At 39.6% G+C, this 24198-nt stretch overlaps 1 protein-coding gene across 2 annotated transcripts in view; it reads right to left on the bottom strand.

The window, feature by feature from the left end:
* NUP210 (nucleoporin 210) overlaps window positions 1-24198 on the bottom strand; it is a 74291-nt gene that overhangs the window by 38567 nt on the left and 11526 nt on the right. The window contains exons 4-13 of one of the 2 annotated variants that reach the window (XM_067303821.1): window positions 19011-19107; window positions 16191-16341; window positions 13074-13206; window positions 12087-12245; window positions 11543-11611; window positions 11110-11216; window positions 9908-10048; window positions 8524-8661; window positions 4434-4589; window positions 949-1147 (exon numbers count right to left, since the gene is read on the bottom strand). In XM_067303821.1, the coding sequence (XP_067159922.1) occupies window positions 949-1147; window positions 4434-4589; window positions 8524-8661; window positions 9908-10048; window positions 11110-11216; window positions 11543-11611; window positions 12087-12245; window positions 13074-13206; window positions 16191-16341; window positions 19011-19107 (1350 nt within the window). Of the gene's footprint in view, window positions 1-948; window positions 1148-4433; window positions 4590-8523; window positions 8662-9907; window positions 10049-11109; window positions 11217-11542; window positions 11612-12086; window positions 12246-12423; window positions 12445-13073; window positions 13207-16190; window positions 16342-19010; window positions 19108-24198 lie in introns of those variants that run through there. The other variant, XM_067303822.1, reaches the window with a different exon arrangement.

Below are 24198 nucleotides of genomic sequence, written 5' to 3'. Positions count from 1 at the left end.
TTTTCACTGGCCAAAGGAAAGGTATTGTCATGACATTTCTCTGTTTCTTCGCATACATTTTTCTTTTTTTCTTTTTTTAAAAAAGCACAGGAACAGCTAATTATGTAGTGATATTTTAAAACTGCTGCCTCTCAGGCACACAGATGGTACAATGCAGACTGGTTTTACTGGCTCAATAGCACAAGAAAGAGCTTCCATACAAGAGGCACTTGAAAAAAGTAATGGTACATCTGAATAATATACTAAATTCAGCAGACACAGGGACAAGCAGGTTGCTCATTGTCCGCTTGGACATTAATGGTGCAAAGTCCATTGTCCATTGTCCATTAATGGCAAACTTTGGAGAGAGAAAAAGAAAAAAAAAAAGTATATTCCATACTCTTAATAAACCTGACAAGATGCGCTTCTTAAAGCTGCAAGCTTAAGAATGACACAGCTTTAGCAAAATTTAAGCAACTGGTCTTCTTAGCTCCTTGAAAGCAAACAATGACTAGTGCCTTTATAGAACTGAAAGGTACAGCTGGGCAAGTAGGGCTAAGCGGTTATTCATTTTAGTATTTTCGCAAATCCTCCGATTCACCATCAAAACACAATATACCTGGACCCCTCTGAGGAGAGGGCCCATCAGCTTTGTTATAGCAGCACATCAAAAATATTAAAGCAGTAGAAAGGCATGCGGGAGACTGCACATTCTTCAGTGTCTTCTTATTAATTGCCAAAAGGCTTTCAGAGTCCTTCAAAGCATCAAAAATATCAGAGGGAAGCTCTGCAGCATAAAAAGTAAGTACATCCTCCAAATAACATTTCCTGGCTGCTCTGAGCCCCACCTCTGAAGTTAAGCACCTCTCTAGCAATTCTCTACACAGCAATCAAAACAGTGATTTAAAGGAGACATGTGACTTAGTAACATTTTAATTTAACTTTCAAAATGGGGAGGTGTTAAATCACCTTGAAGTGGTGTAAACACGCCACGGTTTTCTACTTCCACAACTAGATCAAAGTGTGAGCAGTCACTCAGTGGGACTGTCTCGCCCGTTTCAACGTTTGTTAGACCATTAATCCGCAGGGGCAGCTCCAACGTTTGGCCAACACGCGCTTCAACCTGGCATGGCAGGAACTCCATCCCACTGGGTTCAGTTACATACACCTGAGGGAGGAAAGGAACCAGAGGTCAGAGGTGCACAAACAACTCCTCAAAAAGGTGCCAGAAAACAAGACTTCATTATGATGTCCTCATTTTTCTCAGCCCTCGTATATACATCTCCTAACGACTAACTTCTCTCCGACACCTGGAAGCAGTTCCTCTCAGATTTAACATTGCTACTGTGTTCACCTGACACAGAAAGGTATCAGAGGGCGCCAGGAAGATTTCTCAACCATTTTAGTCCTCTTCTCTCATAACAGTCCAAGTTTGCATTAACCTAGTGATCCTTTTGCTACTACTTGTATTAATTCTCTTTTCTGCCACCTGCCTTTTGCTGTATAGATTTTAAAGTGTGGATTAAAGTGTGTGATATCTCCAGGAGGCACTATGACCAGCTGGGCCGGGCTTGGTATCTGAACTTGAGTTCCACAGCATAAATGTTTGAGCTAGACCTGACAAAGTCATCAAGGCTCCCTTGGCCTTCAGTCTGCATAGCTGATAGCAGCAGGTGTGTAGAAGAAATTATGGGAACCAATGGCCCAAAGATCTTCTTACAGGCTTAACTCTTTTGTTTCTTGTATTTCTGTCGGCAGGGCATTTTTAATGGTATTCAAAGTCCTCCCCCCCCCCCCTCCCCCGTAATATATCAGAGATCTAAAATAAGCAAACACATCTAGTGCCTTCTGCTTCCACAAGCAATCTTTATGTCAGAAATACCTTGGAAATCAAAAGGATTACCTCCAAGGATAAGACTAGCAGAAATAGATCTTAGAAGCTATTATATCAGTTATGTTGATGGACAAGCCTTAAGTATATTATTTGTTATTCTGACTTGCTACTTTTTCAATAACATCAAAGAATATTCCAAAGATCGACTGCACATTGCATAACAATTACTGTGATCAAAGCTTTTCATCTGCAGTATCTAAACTTCTAAACTACCTACAAATGACTTCAGGATAAATTGTCGAACCATATAGTATAGTGTTAAAATTGCAATCCTTGTGAAACACAGTTAACTGTTCCTAATACTTGCTCATCAATAAATAAAACTCTTCAGAGTTATTCCAGGAAGAATGTAATTCTTAACACAAAAACAAAGACATTTAAAAATACCCTATTCAGATTGTGCAATACATGGCTCTGAAAGCTCACATGCAGAGAAATATTTTCTTCCATCTTCAAGCTTTAATTTATGTTTGAGGATAAAAGGTTTTAAACAAAAATTCTCACTCCTAAATCTGGTACACTGGTAACTATCATACTGGTAAAAAGCAGCATCACTGGAACCTGGGTTATCCAGGGAGCAATCTTAGAGCAAGTTTGTAAACTAGGTTCTGTGTAAGTTTTAACAACCGGAACAGTCATTATTTAAAATGTGATGTCCATCTCAAATGCATCTTGTAGAACTGACATAGTTAATCTGAGCAGAAAAGAACAAGCTAATTTGCCCCTTAAAAAACAGCATTGGTAGATGCAGTTGTTCCAAGCAAAACTTTGTTAAAAATATCTTTCCCAAAACACTCATACTAACAAAAGGATTTCTACTTACATACTTTTCCTCTTCACTATGGGACAGACTTGGCAGTCTTGACCAAACATTCTTTAACGCTTTTGCTAAAAGGTACTCTGGTGCAACAGAAGTGCAATACAACAACTACTGCTATGTTGCACATGGGAAAACTTAAGAGTGATGAGGCTTTTTATATAGCTAATGTATGTAGATTTAATCCAATCAGTTTGTTCCCACCAGCTGCTAAACTGCATGCATGCATCGTGGAAGGAAGGTGTGCTGCCCAGGGCTTGCAAGACCTGCTTCCTAAATCAAGCTGCTGTGCTCCCTCAGGAACCAAGACCATCATCTTTATAAAGCCTTAACCAGATGGAGGTTGTTTGCCAGCCTCAACAGTATCTGCGTGGCGTAATCAAGCCTGTTTTATTTAAGACTATGCATTCAGACAAAAACAGTCTCTGGACTCTGGATTAATCACATGTGCTCAGTACATTCTCTTTCTTTTACTGAGGTCAAGAGCAAAATTCTCTTCTCTGTCAGGTTTCCATTCCATTTCCATTAGCTCTTTGCAAAAGGCACAGAGTTAAAGTACAGATTCAAATGCCTGAATTCAGGACGTGCTATTGCTGCAGAAGCTGCATTTCATAGAAATGTGATAGATGGAAGTATCTCACTACTGCTCCAACACAGCGCGCGTATCTAAAATTAAGCATGTTCGTAAGTGACAGGTTATATTTGGGCCTTCAATCCTAATAGCATGAGCAACACTACATAACTACTTGAACACAACACTTGCAAAGACTATTTCTGGTTTGACAGGCACCTAGCCAGATCAGAATTTGACCAGATCAACTAGTGCCAACACCCTTTTTTGTGAAGGTAGCAGAGTAGTACTACTTCACAGTAGTAAATACACAGCACACAGCAGTACTTACTTTTAGTTCTATTCTACTAAGTTACTGGTCTGGCAGTTCTGAAAAGCTTGACAGAGAGAGTAAGCACCGGCATGATTTCATTAAGAAAAATTATTTGTGTCCCTAGAAAAAATTCCAAATCAGGGGAAAAGTATTTAAGACTGTAGATTTACAGTAAGCATTAACTAGAGAAACTTCTTCACGTATCTTTGCACATACTGTTTTGTGGGTAGATTACATACTGCCCCCGTATTTTCTTCACTATATCTCACACCCTGACAAAATACTAAGAATAGGATATGATTTGTATAGAGATGACAAAATCCCTCTTCACAAAGTATATTTTTTCATTCCCCATCTTCTCCTAATATTCCTGTAGGATTCTTTTTCTTGGTCAGCTTTGGGATCTAGATTTATTGAGGGGCAGGTACAGGATTCTGCCTTTTCTAGGCAGTTTGTTTCCTTACCACATCTTCATGTTAACTTTCATCATTTTTATATCAAGGGGAAACCAACTGCTTCTGTTCCCTCACCTACCTCTTCCCCTGCAGAAAGTATTTTTAGTTTGGCTGGTCTACTTAGATGGCTAAGCCAGCAGCAAATGACTGCTTCCTTCTTGCACTCAAACATTCATCATGGAAAAAGAGTTGCCAAGAAAATGGGGGGGACAAACTGGGACTAAAATCAATGCAGCAGAGACGGCTCGAATCCCCAGAAGTATGAACTTGGAAGCTGATCACTTACCCTGCCACAGGGCAGAGAGGCAAATCGCTTGGCAACATTTTGCAAAGGGGAAGGCTCAGCTTCTTCATTGTTTTTGAAAAGCCATCTTCAAGAGTGACCAGAGAACGTAAACTTTTACCTTCATTTCTCCATAATGCAGTGGATTCTGAACATCAATTGCCTGAATAACACTGACACCAATGTCACTTCCAGTTGTCATTACTCCTTTGACTGTCACTGTAGCAACTGCCTGGTTAGAATAGGACCAGCTGAAATTTCCACTTCCACCATAGGCCTAGAACAGAGAGAAAATCTTTCAAATATTTTTACAAAGCGAATGGTTTTCATGTTTCTTAACTGTCAAGCTCCTGAATACCTTGCATGAAAAGCTGTGAATACACTGAGCATTGATAATGCTACTATTGAGGAAATACAACCAAAATAATTCCTAAGCACTTTGAAATAAGCTAGGTCAAGTAAGAGACGAGAAGATTACTGCACTTCATTCATTTTAATTTCAGGTTTCTTCATGCACATATACTGTGTGCTCACCAGTGTTGCTAACCCAAACATCTCTCTCTCACAGCTGCAGATGTCTGATGCTTGCAGGTCCCAGTGATTGACAGTGCTTGGAGACAGCACAGTGTTTCACAGGCTGGCACACCAGAGGCCTGGCACACAGGATTATTGTACTTCTGAAAACTCCCACTATATCTCTGTTGCTGACAGCCAAAGAGCAAACTCAATGATTCTGGGTCTCAGAGCTGCTAGCCTGCCACACTGCATCAACTAGCTGCTGCCAGTGGGAATTGTTAAGGGATCCAAAAGGAAAAGAAAAGACGGGGGAGGCAGGGAGGGAAAGGAACAACAAACAAAACAAAACAAACAACAACAAACAAAGAAAAAAAAAATCAACCTCTTCTTGGCATTAGATCTTTATAGTCATTCTGAAGATCAGCATGTCTACCTGTAGCCATTCAACAAATGCTGCTCCAGCACCTGATCAGCCAAGGAACGAAGGACAGGCACAGATACAAACTGCCTACGTGTGCCACAAGCACTATGGGGGCCTGAGAGTTACACAGGCTGCGCTCCCAGAAGTGGGTTCCTCCCTCAAGGGAGGGTTCAGTAACCGCGAAACTCAGAAGCTCAGGTTTATCGTGGAGTTTCCAAAAATAAATAAATTAAAAAAAAAACCAACCACAAAAGCCCTTTCCCCCAAAGCTCCCAGCTATCGAAAGACTGCTTTAAGATAAGAAGAGCATAAGTGAATGTAATTATTCCACATAAGGGAAAGAACGAGTTACCTGATATTATGGCCCACACCAATAGACACAAATGATTATACTGACTAAGCAATAGGAACATTCGACAGTCAGGACAGGGTAACATCTGCTGCAGGTTCATATTCTGTAAAGTCGAGGGCAAAAAAACAAATTCGCCGGCCCAAGCAGAGTATTTTCCTCCTTAATCTGTAACACTAGTTGCTGAACAAAGATAATCGTTACGATGCTGTAAAGCATAGTCTTTAAGCAGCATTATGGGACATCAGACAAAGCGTCAAGAGTAATCTTGTACAGTATGGTACACTCAGAATAAGCTGCATTTTTAAAGCAACTTAAAAAGTTTGAAGTTCCATCGGAGGGAAAATTGGGTGAAATACAGGTGAGTACTGCAAGCAGTTTTTGTTTATGTGCATTTTGTTCATTTCTTTAGCTTCCTCAGCATTTGCTCTAACCTGTTTCATAATTAAACTGATGTAAGAACAGGCAACAAAGTAAGTCTAGAAGAGCAGCGTGGAAAATAAACAATCTAAACTAAACTAGACTTAGCTAATTGTCTTCTCCTAGAAAATCAAAGGAACAGTCATTTCTCTTTTTCCCTTCCATAAGCACCTGTACAACCTGATTACAGAAAGAGCACTAGATAAAGATGAATGGCTAAAAAAGTAATGGTGTTTGATAGAAGGAAATGTGTGAGATATGGCAAAAAGTGTTTAGTTAAGGAATGTAAATGTTCAAAGTGTTTTGTAATGATATCTTCAGCTAAAATAAGGAAATGGGCAGAAGACAACACAGAAATAACAAATTCTTCATAATTCTGCAGAGTCGCATCTCCTTGTCATGTAAACCAGATGTATTACTACATTTTTCTCTCTAGCAGTCAGTTTGCACTGAGAAGAGAGAGAATAAGCCAGTTCCCATTTCAGCTTAATAGCTCTCTTCTCAGGGGTGCCCAGCAGCAGGACGAGAGGCAACAGGCACAACCGGAAACACAGGAAGCTCCGTCTGAACGTAAGAAAACATTTTCCACCGTGAGGGTGGTTGAACACTGAAGCAGGTTACCCAGAGAGGTTGTGGGGTCTCCATCCTTGCAGATATTCAAAACCTGCCTGAACACAGTCCTGGGCATCCTGCTCTAGGTGACCCTGCTTGAGCAGGGGGTTGGAGCAGACAATCTCCAGGGGACCCCTCCAAACCCACCTATTCTGGGATCCACAGACTCTTAGCTAAACTCCGCTCCACAGACTGTACTATCAGTAAGGGTGATGCCCACGCCAGAAAAATACACCCCTCAGTTTGACTGCCACATACTAAGCTTCATAAGGATGGCACCTAGCTTCTCACATGCATGGAAGGAAAAAGATCTGCATGCTATCATTTTTACTCGCAACAGAAGCCATCTTATTAATGAAAATATGAACAAATCAACCAACAAAAACAGACAGCTGACAGAAAGTAAAAACCAAAAACCATTCTGATACCATCTGGAAGGAATTACTTCTTCAGCTATAAACAAAATATGTCTAGATCCAAAATCCCTTTAAACTTACTTTCAGAGAGAGTCCATTCATTGGTTTAAAATAGCTTGACTCAAAAGCTATTGAGTAGGAGGCAAAAACTAGTCTGCAAGCAGGGACAACAGTCATGCTGTGTGCTATTGTAAACAACCACTAGTATTGTTGAATGGACAGATTGGGAAAGTGTTCTCGGTTTCAGTAAATACCATCTAATTCAAATGTTGGGGGGGGGGACCTTGACTTATTTTTAAATGAAAAAAACCACAGTAAAAAATAATGCAGATTTTTTGATTAACAGGAAGGAACATTCTGTGGCGAGACATTTAATGATATATACAAGATAAAGAGACAAGACTAGATCTGTAGGAGAGGTGGAAAACAGAGAACAACACATTTACTTTCCCTCACTGGGCTCTAGCAGAAGTTATAATGAAGTACTGAAAATGCATTTTGGTACTAAGAATTTTTACCACACTCTGCTGGTGTGGTTGGGCATAGCATGAACTAAGGTAAATTCTAATCCCATAGAAGGTAAAAATACAGATGACATAAAATTCAATGGCCTTAACTCCAGAATTACACCAGTGAATACAGTTCTTTCTGAAAAATGCAAAAGTAACCATTCAATGATTTAGTGGGTTTTTTTTGTTTGTTTTGTTTTTGTTTTAAATACACCCTGTGACCTGCTGCCTCTTCTCCTATACTGTTTACTTGAAGATAAACCAGTAACTCAGCACTACTTTATGCTAAAAGGGAGTGGTAAGAACTGTGCATGAAACCCCTGAGAGCAGGATCTGGAGGAGATGGCACTGAGGTGAGGATCTTGACTCGGGAAGAGGTTTGCATGAGGTTCTTTTCCCCAGTTAGAGTACACACTGGATGCTGAAAGACAAACAACCAGCTTTATGAAGCATATGAAAGGACTGGCAGTGTGGGAGCAAAGACAAGGTGTAAGAAACTTAAGAAAAAAGTCTTTTTAGAAAGGCATACTATAAATGAAGAAATGGCCTTTCCCTCCCTGTGGCTTTTTACTAAAAGCAAGAGATGTGAGGAGTGAAGGATACTGATACCGAGGGTCTCTAGGGAGCTGGTCGTTCATCTTGTCATGCCCTTTTTGCATGTCATTGCACCTTCAAATCATACTCCCAGTTTACAGTAAATGGCAGCTTCTACTTTTTCTTTCGTTATGAAGTTTTGTAACTAGGACTTTTTCTGTAATTCTAAGCCAGGGCATGCGTGTGTGCATGCACGGAAGATAAGAGATAACATTTTTAAACTACACATTAATTCTTGCAACTAACATCCAGTGGAAGTCCTCCAAACAAGTTGGTGCCTGAAGCATACAAAGTTGATTCTATGTAAGTAATTACAGGGCTCACTGCATCCACTCGAGCAATACTTTCTGCATTTAGATGCTTCTTTTGCATACCTGTATGGTGTACTGGTAGGTTCCTGCTCTTGGCTGCCATGGAAATGTCAAAATGCTGGGTGAAAGAACTATTGGAACATAGATTTCAACATCTTGCTGGTTTCGCACCGGAACTGGCAATGTATGAACACCTCCATCCTATAAAAAGCAACAGTACAGTGTTATAAATGGCACCGTACTACCTTCTAGGAATAACTTTCAGCCCTTATTTATAAGCAAGTAGTTGAAAACACCTCTGAGAAAAAGAACGCAAAGCAACGATTTAGGGTCACTCTGTTATGAGCAGTGTTATTTGTGAGCTCGTTGCAGCAAGGTGTACTCTTGTATTAAGTAAGTAATATTGCTATGGAAATACAGGTGCCCAGGCCCATTTAAAAGCAAACAGCAGTAAGAAATACACTCTTTCACTACTCCTAGTTTTTGAGAACTAATTTGGTAACTCCATACTTAGATTTAGCCCTTACATGTTCCATGCTGGATAGGAGGGGAAGACATGGCCTCTCAGCCTAACATACCCATTCCTCAACCCATCCCGAAAAACTGGCCTTTATATATTGCTGAAATGCCATAACACTCTTGCACAACATACTTTATTTCTTGCTGGAGCTATAAAAGAAATTATTAATAGCTCTCAGTAGATCTCAATTCATTCAGGAGTACTTGTCTGACACAGGGAATGAGCGTGCCTTATCATATACAAGGATCCACCAAATCCTACTCAAGGAGTCACTAAAAAGATTTCAGAGCAAATAGGTTGAAGTGTTGAATCTTTCCAGTTTCAAGCAAAAGCAAATCACTTTCACACCACTTTCCCTAGTTAGCCATACGTTCAGCAGCCTGCCCAATTAGCAGAAAGTTAATGAATATTAATTTAAAGAGATCTGTAGGCTGATACGTTTGGCAGATTTTCATTCCAGCATTTAACATCACTTACCAAATGAGAGAAAACTTTCCAAATGTAACTGAATGCCGAACAAGGCCAGGTTATGAAACTGATGATCCTACCATAATAAATTGTAAAATTTACTCAGAGAATGTGAAAGGACCTTTGCACCAGCACAAGGATATGTTACAAGCCCATGTAAGATATTTGCCACCCAAAAAAAAAAAAAAGTGCCGTGCACCACTAGTTAACAGGTGTTTGCCACACACACAGTAGCAAAATCTCACAATCTTTACTTAAGCAAATCCTCTGTTGACTTAGTTGACAGTTCTCCTAAAGTAACAATTTCAGAATATTGTTCTTAATCTGTTTAAACAATGATGGCTTAGACCCATGTAATTCTTAGCCTTCCTTTTAGAAGGCCTGCCAACTAAGCCACTAATGTGCAAGTAAAGCATTTTTTAGGTCTACTGTTAAAGCAGAACAGTTATGAAGACATACCTGATCTACTACAGATGTCAGTGCAGCATCAATAATGGTCTGACCCTTCTTTATCGCTCTCACAAAATGATATGATCCATTCAGAGATGATTTCAGAACCTCAAAATATTCTTCAGACAGCTTGGTATCAATTCTGATATTCTAAAATTAAGACATTAAATATATATTGCCACAAATAACTGACAATAATACTGACTAGATAGATATAAACAGGTTAGTAACAAATCAATGAGGGAACAAAAATTTAGTAATTTAGTTCAAAGAAGCTTATCTGAAGCTGAAGAATAAAAAGTTTTCACCATGAAGGTATCACAGTCTTTCAACAGTATCATACATTTTAGACACAGCACAACCCTAGCTCCACAGGAAACATTTATTTATTTATTATTAATAGCACATGTAATTCAACATGGAAAAAGGCAGCAATATTTATACCTCTAAATTTTTTTTTAAAAACAACCTTACAACAATTAAATTGTTGTAATTCTTAAACACAATATGGGAAAAACATGTGACTACTGCCCCAATAACAAATTTCTCCCGAGACCTGACTGAAACTCAGATCTGTATTTCAGGAAGCAATCGTAAGGGCAAACAAAATAACACTCACAGATACACTGATGCTCTGAACAGCAATAATTTAACAACATTAATCTGTTTGCAAAGGAACTATTTAAAGCTTTTCTCCTTTAGATTTTAACAGTAACAAAGTTTTGGCACCTATTAGCTAGAATTCATCTTATAAAAAGTGAAGTGTTTAAATGCTAACTAGTCATCAAATCTTTTCCCATAACCAACTGAAAGGAAACAGTTACTCCAGAGTGTTGTAAACCTGCTTTATCTCATTCTTTGAGAACAGGAAAGATTGCCTCTAGAGGTGACAAAGTTGTATTTGGGGGAGACGGATGAGATTAAGAACAGCGTTAGTACTGCTCTCCACCGGTTACACTGGTTTACAACTTCCAGCGCACTGCATATGCTGCATGTTTGAAGAAGACTGTCCAACTTCTTCCATTTTTTCTACAGCACTTAGACTCTAGTGAACTTTAACCACCCACAAAGCTTTATTAAAAAAGAAAAGACAAGAAATAACAAGCCCTGAAATGTCCTAACTCAATGTAAGGAAGAAACTGCTCAACTAATGGCAGAGAAACCCAGGATTTAGGAGACAGACACTCAGAAAAAAGTATACGTTCACTTACGTCAGATAAATACACCTTATTGCTTGATTTATCATACACTTCAATTGTAATTTCATAAGTTCTGCCTGTTTCTAGGACCCATCTATCACCAGGGTGAACTGTAAATCCTACAAAACAGGAAATATTGAATAGCAGAAACAGGCTCTTCACATCACGAATATAAACATTTCACTTTTGGTGCCTACACTCTGAAGATGCACCTTAATTGTTGCAAGTTCTTGAATATGGAGGTGAAAGCAAGAGACAAAAGAGTTTACCACGAAACCTTTTTCACATTCAGCTAATTTTATGAATATGACGACTTTTCTAAAATAACACAAGTCATGTGAGAAATGAAAGGGACTTGGAAACCACACACACACCCCAACCCCAGCACAAGAACAAAGGCAAGAAATGATACTAAGCTGTCGGGAAAATTATGGCAAATACCAACCTAAATAACCCGGATTCACAACATAGATAGTGCTGTTTGGTAGTCTGGAAACCCCTTGCATGCGAATACCTGAAGTCTCAGTAAAGGAACAAAACAGTTTTGCCAAAAGTCAAGTTAAAGATCAGCTTGTTTCTGGCGCTGCTTGAGCCGCTTCGGATATTTCAAGCTAATTGTACATGGAAAACAAATTAGCCCCACTATCCCCAAAGACATTGACAGTGAGATCCCTCTATTTTAGAATATAATGCTCCAAATATAAAAATTAAACAAAGCCCCATCACATTCCCACATTGACTGAAGGGAACAGACATGACTGATTTGATCTTTTTCCAGTCTAATGTCTTAGAACATGTCAAAGCATCAGGCAGCTCTGCTGAGAGTGGATTCACAGCAGTGCTGCTTTCCAAGACTTCAGCGGGTACTCCTGATTTCCAAGAGCACTGGTACAAATGTGGATAATTTTATCTTTTCGTGCTGCAAAGGGTGGGAAGTTTGTCTCCTGCCATGAGGACCTGGACGGAAAAGCATGACACACAAAGGATACTCTTGTGCCTAAGAATGAGATTAGTCTGTCCCTGCTGCAGTGCAGTTACAACTGATGTTGCCTGATCCAGCTTGGCAACTGGCCACGATGGATCTCCCTCAGGGCCAAGTACGTTGTTCTGTAGCTGCAGTTCATACTGATCAGATGGCATCATTAATTCTGTACATAAAACAAGAAGACATATGAAGCAATAAAAGCAAATGTGTCAGTGTTTGAAGGCTGCTAATTATTGCTGATTCATTTTTTATTGATGCCTAGCGTACACATTAAGTCAATCTTTTTTTATTTCATAGAAAATGCATTTCTGATTATATCAGCACACACATGAGCTTCTCACCTAACTTTCATTTCTTTGAAGCTACAGCTGCCAGCTAAAATTGTCCACTGTTTAGACCTAACATCAGATTAATTTCCAGCTTCAAAAGTGATGAAGTTGCTTTCTAGGAGTTACTGAAAATTTTTGCTGCTCCATTCCATAATACTAGCTGAAGACAGGCCTAATAAAATATCTCATATCTAGTTTCTAAAAAAGAAAAAAAAAAGTCATTAACAGCACAGGCTCCCTGTAAACAACAGATACAATTACAAACTCACAGACTTCTGAACAGGGGGTAAAGCTAGTCAAAGGACACTCGTGAAAATAAAGCAGATCCACCCATCAGAAAATACTCTCCATTAGCAAAAGAACTAATCTAAATTTAGTTTAACTAAGAAATCATATCTGATTTCTTAGTCAATATGAAACAAACATATCTAAAATTATACTGTTAGCTCCTATTCTTCTAAGTCACCCTTGCCTTTATGTCCTTGACAAATCTGAGACTACATCCTTTACAGACACAATTTTTGTGAGAGAAAAGACTAAATGGCTGTATCATCACAGTTTAGAAAAACAATACTAAATATTAACAAAGTTGTCCAAATACAATTAAAAGTTTCTCAGAAGTGATAAATTCACACCAAACATTAAAAAAGAACCAGACAAACCTGTAATCTTCCCTTGTCTTATTTTCTGAACTCTGTATTGGATTGATGTTCCTACCAGAAGGTAAATGTCGTATGCTGGATTTAAAAGGATGTTTTCCAAAATAAGCAATCTGACTTCTGCAGGATGTACATTCTATTGATTGAGAAAAAAAAGTAATTCATTTGTTTGAAACAAATATCATGTAGCAATAACTTACAATCTATAAATGAAAAATATTACACTTTCTGTAATAAGTTCTTTATTACCATGTCTAGTTTTGTAAAGACAGGAAAATGCACAGGACAATGAATGGTATACAGATCTGCTCTGACATGTCAACTCCCCAGAGAATATAAGCAAAAATAGATAAGAAAACTTATTTGAATCTGTGCAAGCCCCTAAAAAGTTAATTACATGAATACCTTATCAAGTAAGTATCAAGAGAAAGATACCTTGGGGAAAAAAATAGAGGTGTTTTCCCCCCCTTTTTAAAGGGAGGAACTACTGCCGAAGAACTCAGATGTTGACATTGATTGCTAGAGTATCTTACTGCTGAAATTCTGTAACACTATGTGCGAGGGTAGAGCGCAGGGCAAAGCCACTTGAAGGCCAGTATGGAAAACAAAGCGGGACCTTCTTACAGATCAGAAGGGCCGTGGAAAGCCTTCTACGGCACACCACAGCTGGCACCCACCACCCAACCTGAAACTCCAGCAAAAGTATGCTACTGCAGACCGTTGCAACTATTTGGATTGTGTATTAAAAAAACAGGAAGATTTTCAGAATTATTTCAGTTAATAAAGTTGTGTCTTCACTGCATAAGAACTTGGGGATTTATGCCAAGCTGTAGTGTTTGAATAGCGCTTTTGATACAAACCCTCGCTGAACACGCACGAGCTGGTAACCGTTCTGCTTGACAGTGAGGACGAAAGCTATGGCACGCGAGTTATGATACCCTCCAGCGCCTTCCCCGCAGCTCCTGCCCCATGAGCTAGGAGGGGGGTCGAGCTCTCCCGCAGCTCAGACGCTGGGGACATCACTCCAGCCCTTGCAGGGTGACACACACCACCGAACACCGCCATCGACCGCAGCCAGCCACAACAGCTGCTTGAACCTGCTCTCAAAGCATCGGGGCATCCATCACCTGAGCCAATACTGCCGTGAAAACCTACCCTGGATGGCAGTACACGGTTGCTTTAGTCACAACAGCTTAGTTGTCTTGGTCCACTGTCACAGATTCAAATGCACTAATATGGAGTCAAAAGAAAACTCTTAAGTAGTTGTTCTTTTTCCTAACTCCTGATTTAGTGTAGGAGCCGGCGGATGACTTAGAGCAGTATACCATTAAGAAGCTATGCATCTCAAAAGTGTCTAGAAGCATTAATGAATCATATCTTGTACTTCAAATACTTGCTATCTCCACCTATTTTCAGGGGTGGAAATAGAGATGAGTAGGAGTAGGAGTAACCTGGCCATGGTTCAAAAAGAAAAGTGAAATGAAAGTTCGGTGGGCATATTCCAGAAACTACCTTATCTGATTTTATTCCCTGTTCATTGCCAGTCTCCCCAACAACTAAAATGGGCAAGCAATTCCAGTCTATACATGGTTCAGTAATACCATAAAAAGTAAAAGGGAAAAAAAAAAGTCTGTCTTGAACATAATTTTAGTTGTTTTCTGGAGAAATACTTGAGACAGACGCACAGCAACTATTCAGACATGTGGAAATGTATTTTCCCCAATGTAAAACAAGGTACCTCCACACGACTTCTGTATCAAACTCATTGGTCTATGAAATTAGGAATACAATAGATAATTGTATAAGTTCTATTACAGTTGTTTGAGGGAAGTTTGTTGAAGATGTGCAGTCTGGCAGCAGTAAAAGATTTAAATGAAATAGTAACCAGAAAGTCATGTAAAATTGCAAATGGGATAATATTATTTCAATTATACTCAGTACTAGCTCAGAACTAACTCAGTGTTCAAGAAACAAGAAAAAAATGACCACTCAGACCCTGATATGACATAAATAAATATAAATTCTAAAAAAATATAAATACAATCATCAGAATTACTTATCAAAGGTAAAATGCAACAAAAATATGATTCTTAAGATGCACTATTATTTCTGAAACATTACTAGTATTACATACATTTAGATAATATTTTCATAGAACACTTTTTTCCAGGTATAGTTAAGACGGTGCAAGGCAACATTGGTTTAAGCAAAAGCATTAAGTACAAGTAATAGTACTAATCTGCAGCAACAGATTGCAGGTATGAGATGAACTTCAGAACCCCCCCCCATACTGTATACATGGATGTATTTTTTTTTTTTTTTTAAAACATGGTATAGTACTAAGTCAATATTAACACAATGCAAAGTATTCCTGCAAGCAATAACCCATAAAAACCATCTCAGGTGTTTGTAAATTCTATTATGAGAAAATAACAACTTTGTTACTAGAGTTAAATGAAAAACACACTCACCACAAGTTACAAAGAAAGAAAGAGCATGGATCTATATAATAGCTGGGAAGAATGCCAATACTGCAGTTAAACACTCCTGGAATATTGACATTCTGACCCCAAAGCCCATGGAGAGCAGGATCTAATGAGGTAGAATTAGTTACTAACCAAGTATTCCTATGAAGCTAGGGATAGTCTCATTTAAAGCACAACAGGAAATAAAGGTAAATACAAGATAACAATCATTTTATTTATTTTAAAGGGGCCTACACTGCCTAGTGATATTGGTATGCAATGTGAATGACTCTAGCTTGCAGGAATAACAGAATTGTACACAAGTATTTGAAGTGTATTCCCCTGCTACAGTGCCTTTGTCAGAGAGAATCAGGTTTGGAGGCTCTCCCTGGGACATGCACCACCCTGGGCAAGATAACTAGGGCGAGGTGACTGCACCAGTCTCAAACCCTTCTCGGGGCAATCGGGAGAGCAGCACCGTCCCCTTCTGCGATACAGGCTACAGATCTGAACCCACAGGACAGAGATCCAGCACCGCGATAGCCACAAAGGGAACAGATGTCATGCGAACAACATGGCAGGGCAAACTTACACTGCTCCCGTAATGCTAGACTATAAGACTAAATAAAAAAAACGATGAATGCAAGTTTCCTACCTTATAGACACTTTCCTGTATTCTTGCTTTTAATTTAGAACTCCCTGTTTTCATTCCAGACACCAAAATGGTATCTCCTTGCTTGGCAACTTTTTCCATCTCCGATATATAGGAAGGTGGTATATAGGTGGATTCTAAGAACTTGAGTATACTGAAAGGTGAACAGAAAAAGTTTAAACAATCTTTGTCAAACCATGCAGAAACTATAACAGTATCTATTTCCGGCTCAGATGTTTTAAGCAAATTTAAGATGTCTGCCTGGGTCCAGATATCCAAATTTCACTCATTCTTCAATATATCTGCAGCCAATTTGTGTGACTGATAAAAGCTTGTTTGAAGCCTGTTTGCGGGCCTTAAAGAAATATCAGAAGGCTGCACATTTGGTCTATAATGAGCCTTCTGTTCTTTTTTTTTTTTTTTTTTTAAACACACTGGGCGTAGACTGCAAAAACTCTCTAGATTATTGTGCAACGACAGATGCAAAAGACCCACAACTTACATTTATAAAAGCAGCAGCTTAACAAGTCATAACACAACTTTGACCTATACGAAGTGTCTAAGATGCATTTAATAAATGTCTATGGGAAAAACAAAAACAAAAAAAACCCCACAACCCTACATGCAGAATATTTTTAGTAACTGTTAGAAAATTCGACGAGATGTGACAATTGAGAGGAAAGGAATTTGTGGGGAATAGGTAAAGGATGGAGGACAGAAACTGAGAAGGATCATGTTTTAACAGTAGCCAGCTTATATATGCACATGATCTGTTTCGCTTTCTGTACACCTATGCAGTAAAAACAGCAAAGCCATATTGAGAACAGGTGTCAATATCCACCCATTTATGACAGTTCATTTATTTTGCAAAGCTATAACACCATCAAAACATTTCTATGCTGTTATAGCTGTGCCAACAGTAGAGGATATATCAATATTAGTTAAAAGTCACATCTCCAGCAAATACTTATACTGAAACAAAAATCTCTGTATGGACTAGGACTTGGACCATAAGCCCCACTGAAAAATTAGTACACTGTCTGGGTCTCACTGTGGATGCTGGCCACGTACACTCATATACCTGCAGCTGCAAGTCTATTATGGGCTTAGCAGACTTTCTCAGGTGACACCATGTGTTTGCTCCTGTACGGATGTTATTCAAAGGCTGCACAATTGGGTTTTGTGTTTACTCAGTGGCAAAGGCTCATGTTTGCTTTCCCCCCTGCTAATATCTCTTTTCCTATGCATTTAGGATATAGGTTTGAGCATGGAAATTACCTGTTAACCATTCTGCTCTACTACGGAGCTCATCTTCTCACATTATAGTCAAACTTCATATGAATAAAGCAAAGTTCTTTTAAAGGAAGATATACTTTCCTGCATTACCATATAACTCTCAATTCACCTCAGTTTTGCTGCAAGTTGTTTTCTGAAGTAACTGAAGCCTCTGGCATATGAGTTTGAATCTATTTTATTTTACAGCCTTACTATACGTTAGTGGGGGGGATGCTAATGTTCTATTTGAGAAATGTCTGGAAACATTTTCATGAGCAAAATGGATGTTTCATGTGTTCCTAGTCCAGTCAGAAATGCAAGTGTATCTGGGAGGCATTTTTGCTACTAACATTCACATCAAGCAAAGTCAGCATTCACTGTGGCATTTAATATGATGCATATGAGCACAGTACTGCTAGACAACAGGAACAGTACTAACTGTTTACTTCCAGCACACTGATGTCAATGTAAAGACAAAACTTCGGGAATCCAAATCCAAAATACCCCAGAAGAGGTAGTGTTAAATAGTCTTCAGTTCCGGTAAATTTAATAAGGATGGAAGTTACTAAAGTTCAATTACTTTAAGCTGGAGAACAGAACAATGAAGTCAACATTGTAAAACATATAGCATATGTTTAATAAAATGCAATAACAAAACAGAGGTAAAAGATGGTCTGAGAACAAATGTAGGAGTAAAAAAAGAAAAAAGAACATAAGGTCTGAGTTCTATCCCTGCCATGGATAAGCTCCCTAACTTTTGGGCCAGAACTTCACCTCCATTAAATGGAGAGATTAACAACTCCCTATTATACAGGAGTGCTGAAAAACTTCTCATTAGTGAGTTGAAAAGCACTATAAGATCTTTACATAGAAGTTTCCACAAAATACAGTGCTTCTAAATTCCAGTCAGCTTATTTCTTGAGTCAGTATTAGTGATGAATCAAGCACCACGACTTGGTCTTCAGCAAATGCTTTTCATTAATTACTATCTGAAAGACAGTATATTGAGTAACTTGCATTGAATTACTAGTATGCATTTCGTCTAGTCTTATGAGCCGCATCTAGCTTGCGAGCAGTCACTTCACTCATTCTGATTTAAAACTTAGCTACTTTTAGGGCTATTTCAATGCTAAAACTGCATGTTCACTGAAACCTAGAACAGTTCGAGCCCAGCAAGATGCTTTCTGCAGTGGAAGAGGGCTTCTTTTTTCTAAGGAATCCCTCAGCTGGAATCCCTAGATACGTCTTACTGATCAATCTTTCCTCTGCCCACAATGTTTGAGAGGGGTCAGCAACCACATCTGTGTATTTATAGTTGTTGGATAAGAGCTACCCAGTCTGCTTATTAACACCATCAATTGATAAAATAACTAGGGATGAGAGTGTCCAGGTTGTTGAATTAAAAAAAAAAAAAACCCACCCCCCACAATGGGCCCATAAGCACTATTTTACATATCAGATATCAGTTCAGCAAACTGGTCCAGATGCAGGGAAATATTTATACATTTTCCAAAAAAAAAAAAAAAAAAAAAAAGTCAATGAACTTACCGTAACGCATTGTGGGAGTCTGAGAAGCCATCAGCCTCTGTGTCTTTTACTATTGTCCAGTCAAAGGCTAACCCTGCCAACGTGCTGAAAGTGTTTCCTACAAACCAGACATACAGTTAGATTAAAACAGAAACAAAAAGCAACATAGTGTCCTCCTGAAATACAAACTATGAACAGAAAAGTCAGTTAACAGGAACATCTTGAATTTGCACAAGGCAGTAAAGCAAGATAGACTATGATTTCATACTGACATGACACTGGTCCTTTAAGGATACGATAGTGAAATTTCCTAGGGAAAAGTCATAGCTTGGAATGTCATACGCTGCTTGATGATGTTCATAAAACCCACTAGGTAAGTGCAGGTGTCACCACCCATCCTCCACTGTTCATCCTCCTAGGGTTTCCTTGGCACCAGTCACCTCCTTTCCCCTTTGACCACAAAAACCCTAGCATTTTTTGGATACTGGCAGGACACCAAAAAACCTGCTAAACGACCTTCAGTTCAGAATTCTGAACAGAATTCTCCAGCTCTGTGGAGAAGGACCTGGGAGTGCTGGTGGACACCAAGTTAAGCATGAGGCAGCAATGTGCCCTTGTGGTCAAGAAGGCCAATGGTATCCTGGGCTGCATCAGGAAGAGTGTTGCCAGCAGGTCGAGGGAGGTGATCCTCCCCCTCTCCTCGGCCCTGGTGAGGCCACATCTGGAGTCTTGTGTCCAGTTCTGGGCTCCCCAGTACAAGAGGGATGTGGCACTACTGGAGAGAGTCCAGCGAAGGGCTCCAAAGATGATTAGGGGACTGGAACATCTCTCTTATGAGGAAAGGCTGAGAGACCTCGGCCTGTTTAGCCTGGAGAAGAGAAGGCTGAGAGGAGATCTTATCAACGTGTACAAGTATCTGAAGGGAGGGTGTCGAGAGGATGGGACCAGACTCTTTTCAGTGGTGCCCAGCGACAGGACGCGAGGCAACGGGCACAAACTGAAACACAGACAATTCCATCTGAACATGAGGAAATACTTTTTCACTGTGAGGGTGACAGAGCACTGGAACAGGTTGCCCAGAGAGGTTGCGGAGTCTCCTTCTCTGGAGATATTCAAAACACGCCTGGATGCAATCCTGTGCGATGTGCTCTAGGTGACCCTGCTTGAGCGGGGGGGTTGGACTAGATGATCTCCAGAGGTCCCTTCCAACCTCAACCATTCTGTGATGGGAATCCGAGATCCTATTTGGGGAACTTGAGCTCAGAGCACTAATGAATCACACTTTCCACCTATACTGCTGTGGTTTTGAACACAACATTGATTTACTCATAATAGGGACAACAGTCTTCACTCGAAGAACTTAAATTGAACACTTTTTTCCAACTTCTGAACCCCTTGAACGTGTGATATAATACCCATTAAAAAGCAGCAATAGGAATAAACAGACAGATAGCAAAGATTTATTATAATTAAAGCATAATGAGCTACTAATCTGAGAGACCTTATAATCTTCAAAATGGATCTTGCTTTGAGTTAGCGTCCACTGGGACAAATACAGAATTGAAATCTCAGTATTTATTATATTTTAAATACATTTTCATTTGTTCTTCCCCTTTGACATTCATTTCTATATTAATAAAGCATGAACCAAAGCAAATTCATTCTCAAGTTCTTATGCTTAAAGGTTTGACATCTTTAAGCCACAAAAATACAGGATAGGATAAGACACAAAAAAGAATAGGACACACAAAAAGACAGAACAGGAAAAAAAAAACCACCACAACTCGCAACTCAGAACCTATGTTGTTTCTCCCATTTCTATACAAGTTATTGTAGGTAGCTCTAAATCCCAAATAAACAGGATTTTAAATGCAAAACTAAGCACACAAGGCAATATAATTAAAATTGATTGAGAATGGGTTATTTAACATGCAATCAAGTTTACCTTTCTTTAACAATGCATGGTCTAGTTTTGCAAAGCTAGATTATATCCTTTTGTTCTTGCTCAAACTGAAAATCACAGGGCCAACGGAGACAAGCACGGTGCGGCACCTGGAGGAGCTACACTCGGACACGGCCGGCGCTACAGCAAGCTGGCGGCAACAGCGCAAACCCATCCTTACAGACTCTGAACTGCCTTTTGTCCTGGATGCCCTGGCTCCTGTTAGGGTCCCTCGGTACAGGGGAAAAGCCAGGCAACCGCGGGCTGTCACTGCTGCCTCCGGACGACACGGGTTACCTCCGCAGCACGGATCGCAACAGGAGCCCGGGGGGGTCAAGCCTACCCGTGGCAGCACCGGCGAGCCCGAGCGATGATACGGCCCCTCTCATCAACTGCCCTCTTTCCTCCTGCCTCCCCGCGGGGTCACCCGGCTGTCAGGGGAGCTGCGGAGCGGCTGCGGGCCAGCCGCCGCGCTGTCCCCTGGCCTCCCCGTGCAGCCTGCGACCTGGCCCAGAGCTGCTCCGCCGAGAGCTCCCCGCGAGGCTTCTTTGGCGGCGAAGCAGCTGGCGCTGGCCAGGCCAGGGCAGCTCCGCGCACACGGGGACAAGGGGCACCACCCCCAGGCTTTGACCTACCCAGGCAGGAGGCCAATATCCCCGGCACGCTCATAGCCACATGCATGCAAGCTCACGTAGCATGAACAGGAATCCCCTCATTTCCCCATCTCTTCTCTCGTGCCGTTTGGCTACCAGGGAAGCGTCACCTGATGCAGCACTGCCTGGTAAAAACAATTTGTGGCCTTCATAAAGCTAATGATGACAAAAATGCTCCTATATCATCAGATTTGAGATACTGAATGCAGTTTCAAGACTGGTCTGCGAGGCAGGACTTTGCTATATCTCCCCAGGTTAAAGCCAAAGAAGATAACTGATACTTTGGAAGTGGGGAGTGATTACCCACCAAAACCCAAGAACTTTCTCCCAGAATTATTCAGATTTGGCAAGATCTCTGTAACTGGGGACTCCATATGGGGTTTTTTTGTATGCTTGTTTGTTTAAAAAAAAATTAAGGAGGGAATTGCTACCTCACATTGAACCTTTACTACAGGACAAGACAGGCAGTCATTACCAACAAAACTACAGCTAGGTAAGACATCTTGGAAGCAGTTAAAAAACAATTGGGATGATATAAGAATTAAGGGACAAACCCTTTCACAGCCCTTTAAATTACCAGAAGTCTCAATAAACTTGGATCGGACGTGGAAGACAGATGGAAGCTCTTTCAGGTGACCTAAGGAATGAACCAAGTCGTATTCCCAAGACGCTAACCGCTGCGTCGGAATAATGGGGACAAAACATGGGGCCTTCCAGACCCCCACCGCCTGGCTCCATCAGGGGCAAGAGCTCCACTGACTTCTACTGGCGGCAGGATTTGGCTCTGCGAATAAGCTGAAGAGCAAAGAGCTATAATTACCTCATTCGATCTCTGCTGAAGACTGAATGCACTTTAGATCCCCCCAAAATAACCCCCGTTAATTCTTACATAAAGTTTGTGCCAGACTACTTCAGGCAGTTTTACAAAGATCATTTGCAAAGCATTTTAGTTATGTAGACATTACTGCTCCATTTTAAATTCCATTTCAGCTCCCTGTATCCCAGTGTACTATGATAAATTAATCCACTTACTCCCAGTGTACGAAAAAATCACAGTAATTTTAGCACACTACCTATATTGTTTGGGAAGATGGCTTGAAATACTTAAAGATAAATTGACGTAGAAAATTATTTTTCAAATTAAAATAGTGTCAAAATCAACTAAAAGCAACAAAATTTTTTTCTTCTACAAAATACTTTTGACCTGAGTTCTTATGACAGGTTCACCACACAGCTCATAAACATATTAAAATAATTAAAAAATCCTCTTTTTTAAAACAAATTTACTATGGCATCTAACTGAAATGTAATTCACAGGAAGTTAGCAAAGTAGGAAACATTCAAAAATCTTTCTGAAGGTCCAAGGGCTGCTAAAAATAAGTAGGTCATACAAAGCTGTGACTCTTCTAGCCCTTCTGCCTGTCTCAGGTCACTCATCATTTTCTTAGATCTCTATTTTAAGAGGCTGAAGTTCTGTCATACAAGAGTTATTCTGGCATGACAAGCTCAGTTCTCAAATTAAGGGATTTTTACCCTTTCAAAACACCTAAAAGACTGACTAGAAGGTTGTTCTGATTCCCATAACTCAAATGGTTTAATCACATGAATTAAATTACTCTCATTTTGTAATTTTTTCTAGATGTGGAGTAGATACAGTACCCTGAAGAAATTGAGTAAATGAGTTCAGATTTATTCTGACAATCCCTCAATATTATCTACAAATAAAGAAAAATTCTCAAGTCTTTCCCTTATTTAAACTCTCCTCTATTTAAGTCACAGTAAAATAACTTGAAAAAAGTTCAATGTTCTAAAGGAAACAATTACAATATGACTTTTTACACTTTGTAACTACATGTATTTCTTTTTATAAGTAGAAAATATTTGCATAACCAGAAGTTATTTTGAGATGGGTGCTAATGCAGATAAAATATACTTAAATTGGCCAAAGATACTAATATCATCTTCCCCTCTTTCATTATTCAGACCAGATTTCCCCCCCCCCGCCCCCCATGCAGTCTCTGAAAAGTCGTACTTGGGGATTGAGTTTGTATTTGGAGAGGGTTATTAACAAAAGGAATCTGAATTAATGCAGCTGATTAGTATATACAGCTTACGAAATAAGATCTGACAATACATACAGCAGAGTAAGAAAAGAAACTATTCCTGAAGATATACACAGGAGTAGAAGCATCAGTATTAATGAACGAACTGACCTATACCAGCTGCAATAGTCTGGTAAACCACCATCAGCCCAAAACATAAACTCCTTACATCCACACAGCTATAACTTCTTTACATACCAGTAAAATATTTGCATGACTGCAGCATTGTATACATAACAGATGATACAAAGTACATAGTTGTCTGCACATGTGTGTGCACACAGATTTCAGCAAAAAGCTTGCTGTGTTCTGTGATATACATTTTCAGCAAACCTAAGTAGATTTATCCCAATTTTCATTCAACCACTTATCATTATTTTATGCTGATTTTTGTACCTACTGCATATCAAAAAAATTTATGCAATTCTCTGATTTTACCTAAACACTTATTTCCTCCAATAAACTAGCCACTCTTCCTGAATGCTTATAAAAAAAAAAAGCGTGCAAAGAAA

The sequence above is a fragment of the Apteryx mantelli genome, chromosome 12, assembly GCF_036417845.1.
Source record: "Apteryx mantelli isolate bAptMan1 chromosome 12, bAptMan1.hap1, whole genome shotgun sequence".
Taxonomy (NCBI): domain Eukaryota; kingdom Metazoa; phylum Chordata; class Aves; order Apterygiformes; family Apterygidae; genus Apteryx; species Apteryx mantelli.
Note: the sequence above shows the minus strand (reverse complement) of the source record. Positions and strands in the feature narration are given on the sequence as shown.